The sequence below is a fragment of the Lonchura striata genome, chromosome 6 (assembly GCF_050655825.1).
Source record: "Lonchura striata isolate lonStrDom1 chromosome 6, ASM5065582v1, whole genome shotgun sequence".
In the NCBI taxonomy this organism is placed as follows: domain Eukaryota; kingdom Metazoa; phylum Chordata; class Aves; order Passeriformes; family Estrildidae; genus Lonchura; species Lonchura striata.
Genome location: NC_140708.1, coordinates 22492006 through 22510420, shown reverse-complemented (window position 1 = coordinate 22510420; position 18415 = coordinate 22492006). Strand labels below are relative to the sequence as shown.

Sequence of the window (18415 nt, the reverse complement as noted above, 5' to 3'; positions counted from 1 at the left end):
TCCCCAGAGAGATCCCCAAAATAGAGCAGATGTTTCTTGCTGAATCCGCCGCCGCAACCCACATCCAGCTGCGGAAGGGGAACGGGGCTCCCTGACGTCCCTCACCCCTCGGGAGCCCCTTGTTTCACGAGGGGACCGAGGGGCTCTCGGGGGCCCGGCGCGCCCCGGCGGGCGCGGAGCGCGGCGCGGGACCGCGCGCGGAGCGGGGCGCGCAGGGTGCGCGCCGCGGGGAGCGAACAGCAGATTGCGGGCAGCCAATGGCGAGGGCAAGCCGAGGTGGCACCAAATTTCCCGCAACCAATCAGCTCGCAAGGGGGAGGGAGGGGGAAAAAAAAATAAAAAAAAAAAAGAAAAAAGCAGCCAGGCAGCATGAGAGAGCCTGGCCCTCGTCATCCTCTTCTTCCTCAGCATCCTTCCTCCCTCCTGCCCCCCTGCCCGCTCCGCCCCGTCTCTCCCCCCGGCTACGTCGAGAGCCGGGCCCCCGCCGCGAGTCGCCGCCCTCCGCGCTGACCCCGCGCATCCCAGCCGCGGGCAGGGGGTCACCGGGAGGCCGGGGCGCGCAGAGCCCGGCCCCGCCAGCCGCCGAGCGAGCAGCCCCCCTTAAATACCTCCGCACCCGCCTCCGCGACCGCAGAGCTCGCCGAGCGAGGAGCCGACCGGAGCCAGCCTCTCGCCAGCGCCGGGGAGCTGCGCGCCCGCGTACCGCCGCCGAGGAGCAGAGACAGGGCCGCCCATGCCTGCGCACTTGCTGCAGGAGGAGGTAAGCGGGGTGCCGGGGTGCGGGTGCTTTGTCTTCCCCTCGCCCCTTCCTCCTTCATCTCCGCGGCTCCGACAGCGCTGCGCTGCTGCTGTGCTGGGGAAGGTCTGGGCACCCACGCGTGTCTGTGCGTGCACACACACACGTATTCACACGTGTGTGCCCGTGTCCTCTCGCACCGCTTCGCAGCCGTCACGCGAAGGGCTTCAGTGGTAACTTAAGACATCCCCCAAGCCCGGTGGGGAGCCCATGGTTGAAGCGGAGACATCCGCCTTTGAGGAGATCTTCCTGGATCCTGTGCCCTGAGGTAGACTGAGCGTAAAATACAGGTTTATTTTGAAAGCAACCATCAAAACATGCTGGGTGTTTGAATAGCATGAAGGGCTATTCAAGAAGATCGTTTGTGCCAAGAAGTCATAAGTTTTTTTGATAATACTCAGACTGGGATTTTAAAAAATTTTCTTAATTCATTTTATTTTTAATAAGAAAGGGGTTTTACTTGCAGTGTTTTAAAACCAAATACTGCAGCAGGAAGATTCTGTAGGACAGACGCAAGGTGAAAGCCGGCCGCCCAGATGAAATGAATGACTGTGTCTGCATTGCTTGAGCCAAGCAAGCATGCAATAGGGACAGTGCCCATTTTTGGCATAAGAAGGTCTGAATAATAACCTGACACCAGTAAGACATGTGGAGCTGTTGGATTTTTAGAGATTTTCATTCTTATTTTTGACCCTTACAGCAGCCACCCTTTGCCCAAGGGGAGGAGGCAGGCACTTGATTCTGGTGTTTGTGCTCTCACCTTCCCATCCTTCCCTCCTCTGCCAATGCCTAGAAGTGGATGTAAATCATACCCCTGCTCTTTTCCTGTCACCAGCACCCAGGGTCTCCCTTGGTGCTTTTGTGCAGGTGCCATGACCTTCCAGGGATGCTGTGATGTAAAGAACTTTACTTTTCTCACCTCCCAAAATGGATGTCAAAGGCAGTGTGCTCAAACCATGTTTCATGGTTTTGGCATGTATTTGGGTCATATCCTGGAAGCTGGAAAGAATCCTGTCCCTGGGTCATGCTGGGCATATTCAAATATACTGGACCCAAGATTCAGTGCCCTGGGGCCTGTACACGGTGCCCGGTGCAGGAACCTCTGAGCTGCACTTGGTTGTATAAGCTGGCTGGATGCCAGGGTCACCTATAGCATGTTCAGTGTTGGGGGGTGGTGGTGTAGATGGGGAAACATCTGTTCTACAGATGAGAGCTGCAAAGTCATTCAGAAATGAGGGAAAGCTAATGACAATTGTTTAGCTGGCCTCCTCCCTCTCTCAGCCCTAGATCCCAGATCAATCTCCATCCCATTTTCCTCAGTAGGAACCACTACGGTCATGAGGGGATAAAAATCCTCTTTTTTTCCTGTTTCCCCCCTTTCTACCTCTCTCCCTCCCTCTTCCCCCCATGCTCCTCCCACTAAATCTGTAACGGTGGAGCTGTTTCACAGCTGCTTTATAGCCCTTTTGTTCAAGGTTAGTTTACATGTGAGAAATGACCACTCTGATTGTATCAGTGTAATTCCAGCAACGTAAGTATGCTGGTAAAATTCCTCATGTGGCTACTACAACTCCAGAAGAGATTTTTTTTCCTCTCTGCTGTTTCCTTTGCGCTCTCCCTCCTCCTTCTCTGCCCCTGTGTAACTTTGACAGTGACATAAGTGACCACGGAGGAGAAAAATGCAACTCCAACCCCACATTCTTACTCTGGAAGCAGCATGTCCATGTGGGGTGTGTTACCTGTCTAATTATACCACCAATCACTGCTGGGAATTTTTCCTGCATAGACAAGTCTGGGTCTTTTTGGTATATTGTCTTGCAGCCAAGAAAGAAAATTGTACCTTTCTGCCAAAATGCTAGATGAAAATATCTAACACTTGGGAATGGGTAGGACTTCTCCTTGCCTAATCTCTGTATTAGAGGCTATTTCTCATGGCTCTTTTGGTGTGGTGATTACCTCTAAATTCTCCAGCTGATGAGAGTATCATACCTCAAAACATTAACTAGGAAAGCAGGCAGAGACAGACTATAGCCAGGATGCAGAAGAGCCAGTTCCAAGCTCAGCAGCTTGTCTGCATGCAGTGAAGGCAGCAGGATACTCTGCGTCCAGTTTTTTTCCTTTCAAACCTTTGATTCCCCAAGGAAAAACTAGAAGCACTCCTCTGTTGAGATCATTTTACTTCCCAAATGTGGGGAATCTGTCAGCCTTGGCAGCTCCTCCCCATCGGAAGGTATGTCAGTAACCCTCTAGTTTCAACCCTTGGGAAAGGGAGGAGTTGGGGTGGCCACGTAAGCCGCCTGGCCTGATTTTAATGCCTCCCTCAGGAAACTAGGCCATGGCAGGATGGTGGTCTTGTATGAATCCTGAACACCTGAGTGGGAATCTGCTGTTAATTCAGGAGAGATTCCTATTGGGAAAGGAGGTTTCCCAGCTTGGCCATGCTGCCTCAGCTCTCCTGCTCCTGCTGGCAGAGCTTTTGTGCCCCTTCACTCATGGAGGCAGCAGTCTGGGTGGCAGAGGGATGTGTCCCAGGGGGCAGGGGATGGGGTGATGTGTGCAGGACACACCACTTGCATTCCACATGCTTGGCATTGCCAGGGTTGGGCCACGTTGGACACTTGGGCTTGGGGCTGACAAAGGGCTGCGAGTACCAGCAAGCACACGCTGGCTGGATGGAGATGGAAATCGGTGATTCAGGGTTCAGTGACCTGTCTCATTAGGGTCAGTCCTGCCTGCTCCTTTTGTCATGCATGCCTGATCGGGCTGGCTGTCACTCAGCCAGGGCAAACAAGCATGTTCTGAGGGAATGTTGTGTCATAGTTACAGAAGGGAGCCAGGAGCCAAGCTGAGCCAACTTTGCCGCTTAAAACTTCCTCTCTGCACGCTGGTGGCCATAGATCAGAGGATTGTCTTCCCTTGCCTCAGTTTGCTTGTGGGTGGGAAATGAGAGAGGGATAAGAGTCTTAGCAGCAGGCACAGGATAAGTAGCTGCAGTTCTGACTAGAAGTACCTCACCTGATTGCCTCCATCCACTGATCTTCAAGCATGTTGGTCTTGCCACATCCCATCTTGGAAGGCAGGGAGATAAGGAGGCACCACAGAGGAATCCCCCTGTGGATCTTCCTGATATTGCCCTGTGATCCCAGGTGGGGTGACAAGTAGGATATCAGGAGCAGCCCACTGATTTATTACAAAACTGTGTTTCAGAACATATTTATCTCCCACCTCTTTGTCCATTCACAAGATTTCCTTTATTGTTGTCTGCTTATGCACAAGCCAGACCACAAACCACCAAAAAACATCCACTAATCAAACTGAAAGAAAATAAAAATTCTTGCAGACTGCAAATAATCTCACCAAAGCTACTGGTGGAAAAGAGACTGGCTTTCAAGTATTTTTTTTTACTTTTGGCACCTTACCTACCATCCACCTCCTCTTTAGGAAGACCAGGTCCCCGTCCTCTCAGGCCATGACTCCATGTGGCCAGAGCAGGCTTTTCTTTGTGCCAAGGGCTCAGCTGAAAGAATGGAGCCTTCCAGGGAAACTACAGGCTGTCAATCTTTACACTGCCAGCCTAGATGCATGTGTTTCTATTTCTTGAATTGATATCCACCAATTTCTTATTTTGTTTTCCCTTCTTCCCTTTCTTGCGAATATGCATTGCTACCTCTTCAAGGAGTTCTCCTCCACCTCCAACACCTCCGCTGGTGGCACAGTCACCTCCCGGGTGACCAGGAATGGAAATGCGGTCATGGAGAAGGACTTACTCAATCATGAGGACTTGGCAGGAGACCGGGGCATGATAGACGATATCTTTGATGAGACCTACCGGGAGAAGGAGGGCCCCAAGCCCCCGCTGCGATATGTCTGGAGGAACATCATCCTCATGAGCCTGCTGCACCTGGGGGCCCTGTTCGCGTTGACGCTGATACCTTCTGCAAAGATCCAGACACTGGCGTGGGGTAAGCACATTCCTCTATCTGTTTCTTGGCATCTGCAATCCCAAAATCTGTTAGGTGGGTTGTATTTCTTTTCCCCTCCAGGCCCACAGACTTGGGGATGAGAGAGAAAGAAGCAGGGGGCTTCTTTTAGAAGCAGCTCTTCAGCCAGATTCATAGCAAGCTGTGGGAGGGCTTGCTAGTGTCTCTTGTAAGGTCATACATGAGAGGGAAAGATTGGCTTGTCTGCTCAAAGAGAAAACTTGATTCACAGACATTAGGATTGGAAATATCCTGAATGTGTAGCTGCTTCTGGGGTGAAGCACAAAAACTCTTTGATAGAGTACTGTGAAAGTGCCAGAAAGTTAGACAGATGCTAGCAAGAGCACCTTAATGGGTTTTTGGGGAGGCAAGGCAGAGAACACTATTTGGCATGAGACTGCTGCCCAGACATGAGAACCATTCCTGTCCTTACCAGGGAAGTGTAAATCCCACAGAGCCTCAATGTATGTATGAGGGAAAAGAGACAAAATACAGTTGTGCTGAAAATAAAAGTCAAGAATTAAGTCTGAAGCTCAGGTCTTTTATCATTCGTAAAAAAACACAGATTAGCCACTGTCATCCCGGAACTAAGCCTGACAACTTTCAGAAAATAAATAAGTGTCTCTCCAGGCAGCAAATTCCAGTGGAAAGCACAACCCAGCAGAAGGTAGCTAGGCAAAGCTCTGCTTTCTCAGAGATCTTGCCCTGGGTAGGAACCAAACTTCTCCTCTGACTGCTTGAAAGACAGCTGGGCCCAGGGCCCACTCTGCAGGAGAGCCTTGCTTTCCATCAGCCTTTGTGTGGACCCCTGGAGGAGTCCAGAAACCAAATGGCTCCCAGTAGGGAGGTCAAGAGATTGCATCCAGCCCCTGCCTCCCTGTGAAACAGAACATCCTGAAACAAAAAGAAGCAGTCTAGATTGAGGTCTGCTGGGGTGGCTTTTGGGTTTAGTAGTGCTCCTGTTTCCTGGTCAGCCTGGCTATGGATGGGCCCTGGGGCCATCCACCTGGTCTGTCACTCTCTCAAAGTATCACTCCCTGTCTTCCTAATGGCTGTGTGCAACAGGTATCACAGCTGAACCAGGAAGGAGATGGCTTCCTGGATGGCCAGGCTGACTCTTCCTCTGCAGCCACAACAGCCTCTCACAGGCAGAGGTCTGGGGATGAACTTCACTGGAGGCAACAGTCGGAGTCTGGCTACAGCATCTGCAAAAGCAGAGGCCTTGATGTGTTCCCTTGTGCAGCCAGCATGGCCTTTCAGGGGGATGTTGTGAAAGAAGACTTTGCTGGGCCTTTCCCTTGTAAAAGCCTGACAGGCTGTACTTTCCCTTGGCCTGTCAGAGCTGGGCAGAACATGCAGCCTCAGCATTATGTTTGAGGAGTATTTCAGGGCACTTGGTCCTGTTCTGTGTCCCATCCCTGGGCTAAGCAAAGACTGCTGGCTTCTCTCACTAAGATGACAGCCTGGGTCTTCCAATTCTAATCAGATAACTTCAGGATGTTAGGGCAAGGAGAAGGCAAAAAAGTGAGTTGAATTTACTGATTTCATTTCAAGCTGCTGATATACTCCATGATTTCCAAATCCATCCAACCCTTCTCCCTTGAGTGCCCTTGGAATACTTAAGGGGCCTTAAGCATCTTTATGCAGAAAATTAATGCTGTTTTGCATTCTGCTACACCCCACCCTACCCCAAGATGGTCTCTGAGGCAGTGTTTTTGCAACCGTGTGTCTCTTCAGGATGTCTGTATGGCATCTCATGGCACTTCCCAGGAATCTGCTTTGGTTTTTATCTGATGTCAATCCTTCCTGCTCTCCTTGCTCGCCCAACTCTGATATGAAGTGTCAGTTGCTCTCCTGCCACTGTGAGGCACTGCAAGATTCCATGGTGAATTCTGGAGTCACATGCTCTGGGAATGGGAGAAGGACATGGTGTTTGGGGGAACTACACTGTTCTGGACTGGCTGAAGACCTATCTGGCCTTACAAAGCTGGAGTAGCTCCACCAAGCTCCCTGTCCTGCACTCCTGTTCCGGGAAAGGACCACCGTTCATGGCACCTTCCAGCCAAGTCGGAGTTCCCTCATAGTCCATTCTCCTCCAGCACTAGCTGGAAGTGGAATACTCTGATCTACATCTCTACCTTCTAGCAAGGCTTCTTGCTCCTTGCATTGCTCTTTTCTCAGCTCATACCTTTATTTAGCATATACGAGGCATTTGTGGCTGTCATGTCAGTGACTTGCTGTTTTTTCCCATCACCCTCTGGTAGCAAGGAGAGGACTACAGCTCCCATGTTACACACAAGGATAGTGCAGCAGAGACTGAGGTTGCTCCTGGCAGTACACCATGGGCTCATGGCAGGCCAGCTCTAGCAATGGTAGTTCTGGAGCTGCTGGAATTTTGCTTGTTTCTTTGTTTGTTTTTCAGATAGCTTGTGTACATATAATATAAAATTAGCATGGTCCCCGGTGTTCTCTGTTGTGTTGCAACAGGCATCTCTGGGGCCTGGTAGCTCATCTACCTTCTATAATTTATCTATTGCTTATACCCACTTCATCCAGGCCACTGTCTCCTTGATGTTCTTGTCCCTTTGAAACCAGTTATATTGGTGACTGTCCTCTTTTGTTTTCATTTCTCTATGTGCTGATTCCTCTTTGTCTCTCAAGCTCCCCAGCCCTGCCTTCATCATTGTTTGCTGTTCTGCGTTGCTGTGTGCATTGTATCCCCTGATCTCTTTCTGGTACAGAGCTTCCCAGAATGAGCTCGGGTTGTTGATCAGGTGAGAGAGCTCACCATCACAAGAGCTCTCCAAGCCTGTCCAGCACTGGCTTTCTAGTCAGTTCCCCTTATATTTATTGTCTTTTCCACTGCACTTCTCAAAGTCTTGCTTAGTCTTTTCAAGGATCATGGGCATAATGTGCCAAATGGCACAGAGACTGAGTCTAAAAGGGCAGGATGCAAAGGTGCTGGGCAGTTTCTTCTCTAATTGCTCAGATCCTCCCTGGAAACATGATTTGTGGGTAGTCTTTTTAGCCCTTGGATGCAGCAGACTGACAGTAATTGTGTTAGCTCCTGTTGACCTGGACAGCAGTGTCTGTAAATAGGAATGGTTCCTCTCGACATGGTGCTTTGTCAACACCTCAGTTCCCTGCAGTGCCAGAGGCTCTAGAAGCATGGATAGATACCATATTTTGTTGTTGCTGTATTATCTTTGGACCAAGGTGAACCTTGCTGGGTAATTTAGGCAATTCTGACAGTCTGAAAAATCTCAGCCAATACTACCCCCAGAGATACGACCAGCAAAGTATTTTCAGTGGTTTTTTTACTTTCCCATCAAGACTACAGCTGGCAACACCTTTCCACTTAGTGTTCCCTCCAGGCTTAAGTAGCAGGCGGTGTGCTTCTCTGAGTGTGGCAGGGAAGTTAGGTTTCAGTGACACCAGAGCCTATTGCTCCTCCTAAACACTGTTCCCTTTATGCAGCCTGTACATTTCATTGCCCCTGGTATCTTTCTCCTGAGAGCAGCAGGACTCACCTGGCAAACAGGGACTGGGCAGCAAGGAGGGAACAGTCCTGCACTGAGCAAAAGCCCGAGGACACCTGCTGGATCAGGAGCACCTCTTCATATAAACATCCTTGGTGTTCACTGCAGGTGGCAATGCTTTCAGCACATTCCTGGTTTCTCATCATAACTTGGGTCTGAATCTTGGCCCTAAAGAAGTAAAGCCTAATGAGTCATAGCTATGACTGAATGCAGAATGTTTTCTGGTTAATTTTTGCAGCACTGAGTGCTTATTACTGCCAGTGGTCATAGTTCTTTGTATTCCAGTCGAATGGGTCACTGGGAATATCACCTGTGAGTTGCCAATCTTTTGAATCTAATGTAGTTCAAAACACAGTATGGAAGATGATTTTGAATTCTCAGCTGATGGGGTCCCTAAGTCCTTCAGGCTGGGGCAGCATTGCAGTGCAGATGTGAAAATCTGTGCTATTTTATTTCACCTTCCCTACTCTCTTTCCAATTGAATTCTTAGTGGGTGATCTTGGAGGAGTTTTTCTTCTTCCCTGTGAGATGCTGATTCCCTGACTATACAATGATCATCACTGTACATGTTTGTGGGGGTGAACACTCTGAATCATAAGGGTGCTGGATTCTTCTGTATTCCACAAGGATTTCAATCATTGTGCATATCCTGTCACTGTTACATAAACTCTTAGATATGGCTGATGGATTTAATTGTCTCCAGGTAGAGACTGGTTTTCTGTGGGGCTGGTGCCACAAATGCATAGACTGAGAATCAGTTGCTTTCCCACAGAAAGTGTCTGCCCCTTAGATAAACTACAGCTTCTGTACACAGGCGAGAGGCCAGGCAGCACAGGATTATACTCAGAGAGTTATGGCCTTTGTAGAGACCTGAGAAGAGCTCCAAGAGAAGTCAACAAGAGCTGCTGAGATTAATGGTCTTTGGATGGAGGCTGAGTCTGTTCTATGCTGGGGCACCCAAAAGCAGTGGGTACTTTTCCAATTTTTTTACAAAAGCTACCAGGAAAGGATACCCAAAAGCAGATACTGGGTTGTCTGGGTTTGGAGTCTGTTGGTGTGCCCATCACATCTCTTTTGTGATTCCCTGTACTTGCTGATTATGTCTTTGCTGCTGGTGTCATCTTTTCCCAACAGGGATATCCACAGGCAAATTCTGAGAATTGTCTGTGTAATTGTATTGGGCAGCTTTGTGAGCTTTGTTCAGCTCTGTTGTCTCTTGCAAAGGCTGGATCCTGCTGTACTTGCATGCTTGGCTCTTCTGAAAGTCTGCCAAGGTGCTGGGAGACACAAGGCAGAGTTGTGCTGGTCCAAGGCTTGTGCTGCATTCAGCAGCAGGCAGGGGAACCAAGGGAGAAGATGAAGATGGGGAATCACGGTCAGATCAGCAGGCAGGGAAGGTCACTCTTGTGCAGTGGGATGGAAGTGAGAAGGGTTCATGCAAGTTTAAGGGGCCAGAAGATGATGTTAAATCAGCCAAGAGAGGCTTTTAGTGGATAAGAGATTAGGCTGGTAGAAAAACAAAAAGGAGGTGACAGAAAGAAGAAGAAGCAGATGATCGGAAATAAAGCCTGTATTATTTTGAATTAAAGAACCGGGCCATGCCTGACACAGGTCTCAGATTTCTGATTCCAGACAAGTTTCTGTCAGAGTATCTGGTTTTCTGGATTCAAGAAAAACTTGATTAGAGCCTTTTGGCTGGACTGAATGGCTGAACATAAAGCATACTACCAGCAATTCCTATCCATGGACTTACATGAAGGAATAAAGAACTCTTTTCATGATCGATACAATTGGCTGAAATGTGCAAATTTGGGAAAGTGTGCCCTGGGGGACTGGTAAGAAGGCATTGCTTCCCCCAGAGGACTAGAGGTGGATCAGATGTGCACCCTTCCCTCTTTCTGTGTGAGCTTGCAGAGCAAGCCAGCTGTTGAATGCTCTCCTTCTGCCAAACTTCCTGACCCTTCCTTCCTAGGGGAAGAGTTAATTTGCAAACTCATTTTCTTCTAACCCTACTTTCGTAGTGTAATGCTGCTATGAAACTCTTGGGGTCTTTACTCCATTTTAGTTTTAGGATCAGATGCTGGAGCTGAGGTTAATTTCCAGAATCCCCAGGGGGGCAAACAGGCACACAGACCAGGACAAATATGAACTCGTGATGTATTGGGATAGGGATGTTGTTTTTTACTAGATGCCAAAGGGGCAAGGAATTCCTTCTACCCTGCGTGAAGAGGGAACACAGGAAGCAGCCTCAAATCTCAACAGGGCTCAGCAACATCTGCCTCTGCCATGGGATCATTAGCTCTGGGGTTTCCTTCTGTGAAAGGTGCCAGAGTTGAGCAGATGGAGGGATCATTGCCCCTAGGAATGGTAGACTCTGGACAGATTTTAAACCAGTGCTAGAACTGCTTCAGTGAGATTATAGGTTAGATCTTTTTTTAGCCAGAAAGGGAGAAAAAAGAATCTCCTTTTCTGCTGAGAAAGGGAGCAGAAGAAAAGCCTAACTCTGGGCTTGAGTTGTCCTTCTTAAGAATGCTAAGATTATCTACCATCTCTGGGTGAAAATAGTGCAAAAGAGATTTAGTGGGGAGTGGTGAGATAGGAAAACAAGAGCCTGGATTATTTGGGGTGGAAGGAAAGGGAGAAGCTGTTCCCTAGTGGACTGCAGTGCTTTTACCACAGTGCTTTATGAAAGCAGCCAGTTTATACAACTTTGACTAATCTGCACTATGACAGATGGCACTATGCTGAAGAACCAACCCTTGTGAGTCTTCTAAGGGGCAGCCTTCTTCCTTGTTAGAGATGAAGAGCTGAATTGATTTGCCCCACATTGCCTAGGAGACCTTGGTAGCTTGGGCAATCTCACATTGAGTTTTATTGCCCCAGTCTGTGCTCTCCATGGATTCCACTATTGCTTATACAGCTTTAGGGGGGGGCCCACCTTTGTATTGCTCTGGCTGAAGCTTTTCTTCAACTGCTCAAACACTTTCTTTTTCTTTGTAGCTCTTCTGTGTTTCGTGGTGAGTGCTCTGGGGATCACAGCTGGATCTCACCGCCTCTGGAGTCATCGCTCCTACAAAGCCACACTGCCCCTGCGCATCTTCCTGACTATTGCCAACTCCATGGCCTTCCAGGTAAGAGCTTCCTCAACGTAACACTGGTGTCCTCAGAAGGAAGCGCTCCTATGAATCCCTGTCTCAGATATGGGACACAATCTGATGAAGAGGTTCTTCTCTCCTACTACCTCTTGTTAGGAAAAAGACGGCCCTTTCCATCTAACACTGCAGTGCGAGAGTCTGTCTCATTGTCTTTACCTTGTCCCATCAGAGGTTGACTCTGAGACAAACCCAGTGTTGAGAGGACAACTGGCCAAAACCAGGGGTAGGAAGGCTCTCTGGAGCAGGAATATACCTTTCGCTTAAGGTGTGGTCTCCCTGTGCTTGCACCAGGTCCCATGAATGAGGTGTGGAAGTGTTAAGTGTTATCCTGGTGTTGCCTCACTCTCCTTTTGTTGTGTGGCTGAAAAAGGAGAAGACATCTGCAAAGCCAAGGGCATAGAATTCTACAGGATGTAGAATTTGCTACTTCATAAAGATCAAGAACTTGTTGAGATTTAGGAGATGTTTCTCTTGTTCAAAAGAGTGATATTTAGGACTAATCACTCCATTGGCTTCCAGAGAATTGTCCCAGGTCAGTGCTATTTTAAGGAGAGAAGGGTTGGGCCCATTAAGAGTGGCACAAGTGACTGCAGGCACTGTTAAGCACCTTGGGAGATTGCTTCACCTCTCAAAGAGCACTAATCTCAGGATATTGCCTAACTACTGTGAGAGTACTTCACAGTCCCCAAAACAAACAAAAGTGCAAATCTGTAGAAGTCAGAGTGAAAACCCAGATTGGCATGGTACAGAAAAATAAATCCTGTCAGGCTTGCTGCTATAAGTCAGCCCTAACAACACTCCATCCTCCAACTGTACTGAAGGGTTGTTTGTGGGAAGTACTCAGGAAGGTGTCAGAATGCAGCACTTTCTGCCGTAAAAAGGTGAACAAACAAAAAAGTATCTGTGCGGTGCTCTTAAGTAATTCTCCAAAGGATATGACTTTGTTTACATGTAATCAAAATAAAGTTTTTTAAGCCTTGAAAAACTTTCTAAAACATCATTCAATTTCTTCACTGATAGTACCAAACAGCAGTCTTTGATGAGGAAGGGGAGGTTCCAAGCTGCTGATTCCAGCCAGTGGTTCAGCACTCAGCAAGGCAACAGGATGGGTTGCTGTGTATTAGCTAGTCCTGTACAAAGACAATCTTTCACAGGGTTATAGGGCAGAGGGGGAAAGAATTTGCTGAGCTATTGCTGTAGGGGATAGGAATAGACAAAGATGAGAGACAGACAGATATTTCAGCTTCAATAGGATCTAATCCAAAGTTTTACTGAAAATTCGATACTATTCCCCATGGATTTTTTTTTTTTATTAGTTACTTTCAGTGAGATCAAGAGAAGATTTATGTTGAATTTATATCATTCCTATTAGTGGCAGCAGAGGAGATCAGGAACTTTTAAGATCATGGAAGTTTATGGACTGTCTTAGGTCTTACCTAGATCCTCCAGAAAATGCCTGTTGCCTGCTCAGAGACCTGTGACTTGTATTTTCAGAGAATTTGTGAATTCTGCCTCCAACTGGCTTTTCCACCTGCAAGACCTGTCAGCTGCAGCACAACAGAGGGTCTCATGGTTATATTCTGTAGCTGGAAACTCCCAAGGAAGAAGACATTCTCCTTGGCTTTGCTTACTCTTCTCAGAAAGTCATGACTTTCAGTCAGGGTTGCAGCTAGAGGTGGTCCCAAAATAAGACCTGTAGAAAAGATAATGAGCTAAAGTTTGGGTTAAGATACAGATTTTTCTGTTTGAGACTCCTGATTTTGTTTGTAGGCAGGATGTGGTGGATGAACTCATACCATGTTCCAGCCGTGTTGAATGGTCTCTTCCCAAGTTTGTGCCTCCTGTCTCCAGCAAGACAGGGAAAACCTTCCCATATGTGCAAGCCCAAGTTGTCTCTCAACTTTTAGACTGGGCTTTCTCATGTTACATGGTGCTGTGTAGGGTCTGGAATGTGAAAGAGATTTTGGGTTACTGGTGAAATTTTCCAGCATAGGTACTGGTTGAGTTTCTCTACTTAGGGAGGGCAGCTGGGCCACCCTCTTCTGGGGGAATACTGAGAGACCAAACTCTGGCCAAGATCAGCAAGGGTTGCTGATACTTGGAGATATTTGGCTGGAAGAAAGGTGGCAGTTCCCACTATTAGGAAAAAAGCAAGAGTTTAACCCTGGCCCATGTCTATCACTGTCTTCTTGAATGGCCTGCAGGTAAATCATTTTATCTCAGTTAAAAGAGGAGTGGTTACAATACTTGCAAAGGACTTGAGGAGTCATGTCTCTGTTACAGGCTCCCTGTGTGGACAAGTCCCTTAGTCTTTCTAGGCAAGAAATAGGGATGGTTAAGCCATTTCCCTACTTTCAAAGTGTTTTCAGGAAGAGTCCTGAGTATGCAGGAGATTAAGGAGCCTCTTGCGTAATACAGGTAATAGAGCCATAGTTAGATCTGTATTTCATGTTTTCTAGGATGTTGTAATACATGGCTTTAAGCTTGTTGAAATCCTGATACAAAGTGATGATCACAGGCTTAAGAAAATCTTTTCTTAAAATCAGCCAAAGCAATCATTTCATAATACAAATGATAAAAGCGTTGCCATTTTCCAAACAGTATTGATTTTTCTGCTTAAATGGAACAGTAATGTGACTGAAGAGAGGTATTTTTGAGAAATGTCATTGAAATGTTGTCTTTGTTCTCCTTCTAAAAAGGGACCTTAATTTTAAGACTATTTGATTTCCAATGGAAAAAAAAAAAAGTTAAAAGAAGCCTTGACCCCCCGAAGTTAAACATCTGATTAGGCAATCCCAGGACAAGCAAGGCAGGATGACATATGGGAAATGTCAGGTAGAGGGAAGGGGCAGGTCAAGCTCTGGCTGGCAGTGTGCGGGGACAGGGATGGGGATGGGACAGGAGCCAAGCATAGGTGAGAGGCACCAGGCAGTGAGAGTGGCTGCTGCAGGGGTGGGGCACAGACTGACCACTCAGAGCCTGCAGCACCATGGGTGTGGTGCAACTCTCCCAGCCCGGACTTGGCCAGTCAAAGAGCAGCACTGAACTGGAGCTGCTTCCCAAAAAACTGGAGAGGTGCAGCTAAAACCCAACCTCTGTTTTAAAGGCCAGGAACCCCAAACCCTAATGAGGCATAATGCCACTGATACAAGTTCAGGTCAATAGGATTGAAGTATTTCAACATTTCAGGCCATTTTGTAATGTGAAGGGAACGTCCCCAGCCCTGACCCTAGGTTTGCACTCCTGTTGACTTACAGAATGACATTTACGAGTGGGTCCGGGACCACCGTGTGCATCACAAGTTCTCCGAAACAGACGCAGACCCACACAATGCCATGCGGGGCTTCTTCTTCTCCCACATTGGCTGGCTGCTTGTGCGCAAGCACCCCGACGTCATCGAGAAGGGACAGAAGCTGGACCTGAGTGACATAAAAGCTGACAAAGTTGTGATGTTCCAGCGCAAGTGAGTACTGGGGTCAACCCTAGTGGGGAACCATGGGGAGAGGAGCAGGGACAAATGGGCTGGGAACTCAAGTGCCTTTGATGGAATGTGAAAGGACTGGGAGCATCATGTGAGAAATGTGACTCTTCAGCATGCCCAAGGCTTTGCTGCGAGATGAACTGTGAGAAATGAGTTGTTCCTCTCCTATGGGAAATGTTTAGTATCCAGTGCTACCTCTAGCCCTCCCACACCCTTCTCTTGCCTGCCTACCCTGCAGCATCTTGCCAGCCACAGGCTGAGCTTCCCACCACAAAGGCCCCCCAGACCTGCTCACCCCACAGCCCAGCTGCTGCTTTGGCTGGCCCAGAGCTCACACACAGGTGCCTCTGAGACATCCTTGGAGATTGTAATTCTTCCAGGCCATGTGTGTGCCCCTCTTCCCTCAGTTTTCTGGAAACAGTATCGTGAAAGAAGGGTTGAAAATGGAGATGTGAGAGGGGCAGTAACTGGGAAGAACAGTCTTGATTCACTGGTGCCTCTTGGGTAGGGTATCTCTCAGCCATCTGGAGCAGGACCCAGAGCAGGTGAGCCTATTGCAAGGGCTTCAGGGATGTGGGACTGAACACATATAGTAACCAGCCTAAATCAGGCACAGTGCCAGACTGATTTTTGTTGCAGGTCATCAGAGTGGTTCACCTTCCTCTGTTCCCATTCTTCTAGTGTGAGAGAACCCACATGCTCATCTGTATGCTCATCTGTGCCACTTGCTTGCACTTGTTGCTGGGGTGTATTTGTAGGCAGAGCCAAGTCTGCAAGGAGAAGTTGCAGCACTGGGCCAAAGATAGAGAAAGGACCATCTGTGGGACCCTGGAAGCATGAGGTTGCCTTTATGAGAACCAATATAGCTGAGAAGCAAATGACAGATGAGGCCAAAAGCAGCAGCTTCTCTGGGTGTCTGAGTGTCTCGACTTATGGTGATGGGGGCACTGCTTTGAGCAGATGTGAGGAGAGCAGGATTTAGTCTGAGTCTCTTGCCTGATGACAGGACTTGGGAATCTCCAGGCATGGCTTCTGCACATCCAGAGCAAAAGATACAAGGCTCAGGAGTGAGGCATTTCTGCACTTGATTTTCCCTGTATAGCTGAGAATGAATCCTTCAAATGGAGGACTGAATCAGTCCTTCCTGTCCTGCCTCTGTCACTGATCACCTTCCTCCTGGTCCCTTCCTTTCCAGATACTACAAGCCTTCAGTGGTGTTGCTGTGCTTCACACTGCCAGCTGTAGTGCCCTGGTACTTCTGGGATGAATCCATCATCATCAGCTTCTTCATTCCAGCCATCCTGCGCTACACCGTAGGGCTCAATGCCACTTGGCTAGTGAACAGTGCTGCTCACATGTTTGGCAACCGGCCGTATGACCAGAACATCAACCCGCGGGAGAACCCCTTGGTCAGCCTGGGGGCCCTAGGTATGTTCAGCATCTGTGCCTTTGCTGCAGGGGGACTGTAGAGCAGGGACTGCCTCCTGGGGCTGCAACTGCTTCTAGAAATTTCTGTCAATCCAGGTGTCCCTATTTCCCTTGCACCCTTCCCTTCCAGCCTGTGCATCTGAGGGTCTTTCCCATGCTGGCCAGTGGAGTACATAAGGGCAGTGGGGTTATCAGCTCCCATCAGACTCTTTCCAGGCTGGAAAGGACTCTGCTACACTTACCACCTTCTTATCTCAATGGCAATATTTATTTACCCTGTTCAGAGGTCTCTCTGCCACGTTCACTAGATTGAAAAACCTAGATTGAAAAACGTGTGCTGCCGTCACTGCATATCTGTCTGAGATCTGTCAACTTGAAAACCAACAGGTTCACATTTTGACATGTTCTCAGGACAGGTGGTGATTTTGGGGGTACTTGAGGGTAAGACAAGATAGATGCTTTCATGTTTTTTACTGAAATTTTGGAGATCTAGGAAAGTACATCCCAGGCTCAGCATATGTGCTTATCTGTTTTCCCCTGCCTAAATCCTCATCTGTTTTGCACCACTGTACCTCAGTGGGGCTCCACTGATTTCCACCACCAAAGGATCTGCTTGTTGAATTTTAGTAGAGAGGGATTTGAACTGCAGAGACTCAGTGGTAGGAGCAGGAGTCGAGGCAGTGTCTTTGAAGGGGTGAGCATTGAAGCCTATGTTGACAGTGTCCAGAACAGATAGTGACTGACTGGTGTAGATTGCTTAGTAGAAGTGTCTGATTAATCTGCTTTTTTCCCCATCTGGAAATGTCCTTTGGATTTGACATTAGGACTGCCAGTGTTGTAGGAGTATTGATTAGCCTGGTTTGTTGGGGGTTTGCTGCTGGTCTAGCTGGTAGCTGAATTAATACTAGAAAATTTCTTGTAGTGGGAGGGGAAAAACAATTAGGAATCCTCTGGGGATTTTTTGGTGCAGCTGGGGAACCAGGGCCTTTCACCATTCCTTGCCACATGCTTACTTTCCTCTAAAGCACCAAAAATACTCTGTGATTGTCATTGCCTCAGCCCTGGCATGCTGGGTCATGCCCAAATGAGATGGGGTAGACTGCAGAAGGGTGAAATTGGGCTGAGAGGAGAGAGGAACCTGGACTCAATCCAAAGCCCATTACAAGAATATGGTGCTTTGGGTCAAGATAAAGGGTCTATCACCTAGAGCTCTGCAACATCCTCTCTCTGGTCATGTTTTTCAGGAGAAGGCTTCCACAACTACCACCACACCTTCCCCTATGACTACTCCACCAGTGAGTTTGGCTGGCGATTCAACTTAACCACAGCCTTCATTGACCTCATGTGCCTCCTGGGGCTGGCCAGTGATCGCAAGAAGGTCTCCAAGGAGGCCATCCTGGCTCGGAAAATGCGGACTGGAGATGGAAGTCACAAGAGTGGCTGAGTTCCTGATCCCTTTTACACACACGTCCACACCTCCTTCCTCCTTTTTTCTCCCTTTCTCCCTTCCCACCCCCTCCAAATGCGCTGGACAAAAGTTTAATGTTCTGTTAACTAACTACTGAATAATGCTACCAGTTTGCTTAAGATAATGATAATGAGTTTTAACACCCCCCTCCCACGCTGCATTTTGCGTGATGTATTTAAGATCTAGGACTCTGACGTAATTACACAAGGCCACCCTTTCCCTCCTCTCCTTTTCCTTTCTGTTTTCCTCTCCAACCTCTCTAACATGTCTCCTGCTTTACATTTTCCCAGTCTCTGCCTGGAAGAGAAGCTGGTAGGAAGTGGCCTGGGGAGGCCCATTGCAGTTGGCTATGTACTATTTAGTTAAGGGAAGCCTGAACCAGCCAGATGAAGAGCTGAGCCAAAGTCAGTGACCCTCTCCCCACTACCTTCCCCTCAAAGTTTCTGCCACTGTCCCTCCTCTTTTCTCAAGGACTGCTGACAGATATGTCATGGCTAAACTGCTCTTCCTGGGAAAAGCAGCCCCATCCCTTGCTCTTGCTATCAGAAAGAAGAGTTGTTTCTTTCCA

The 18415-nt window shown here is 48.2% G+C and overlaps 1 protein-coding gene across 1 annotated transcript; it reads left to right on the top strand.

The window, feature by feature from the left end:
• Positions 1 to 348: 348 nt before the first annotated feature.
• SCD (stearoyl-CoA desaturase) lies at positions 349 to 18000 on the top strand. Its single transcript, XM_021547778.3, has 6 exons — positions 349 to 760; positions 4473 to 4758; positions 11316 to 11446; positions 14728 to 14933; positions 16147 to 16379; positions 17624 to 18000. Exons 1-6 carry the CDS (start codon positions 734 to 736, stop codon positions 17821 to 17823), a joined length of 1083 nt encoding a protein of 360 aa, XP_021403453.1. The 5' UTR covers positions 349 to 733; the 3' UTR covers positions 17824 to 18000.
• Positions 18001 to 18415: the final 415 nt, after the last annotated feature.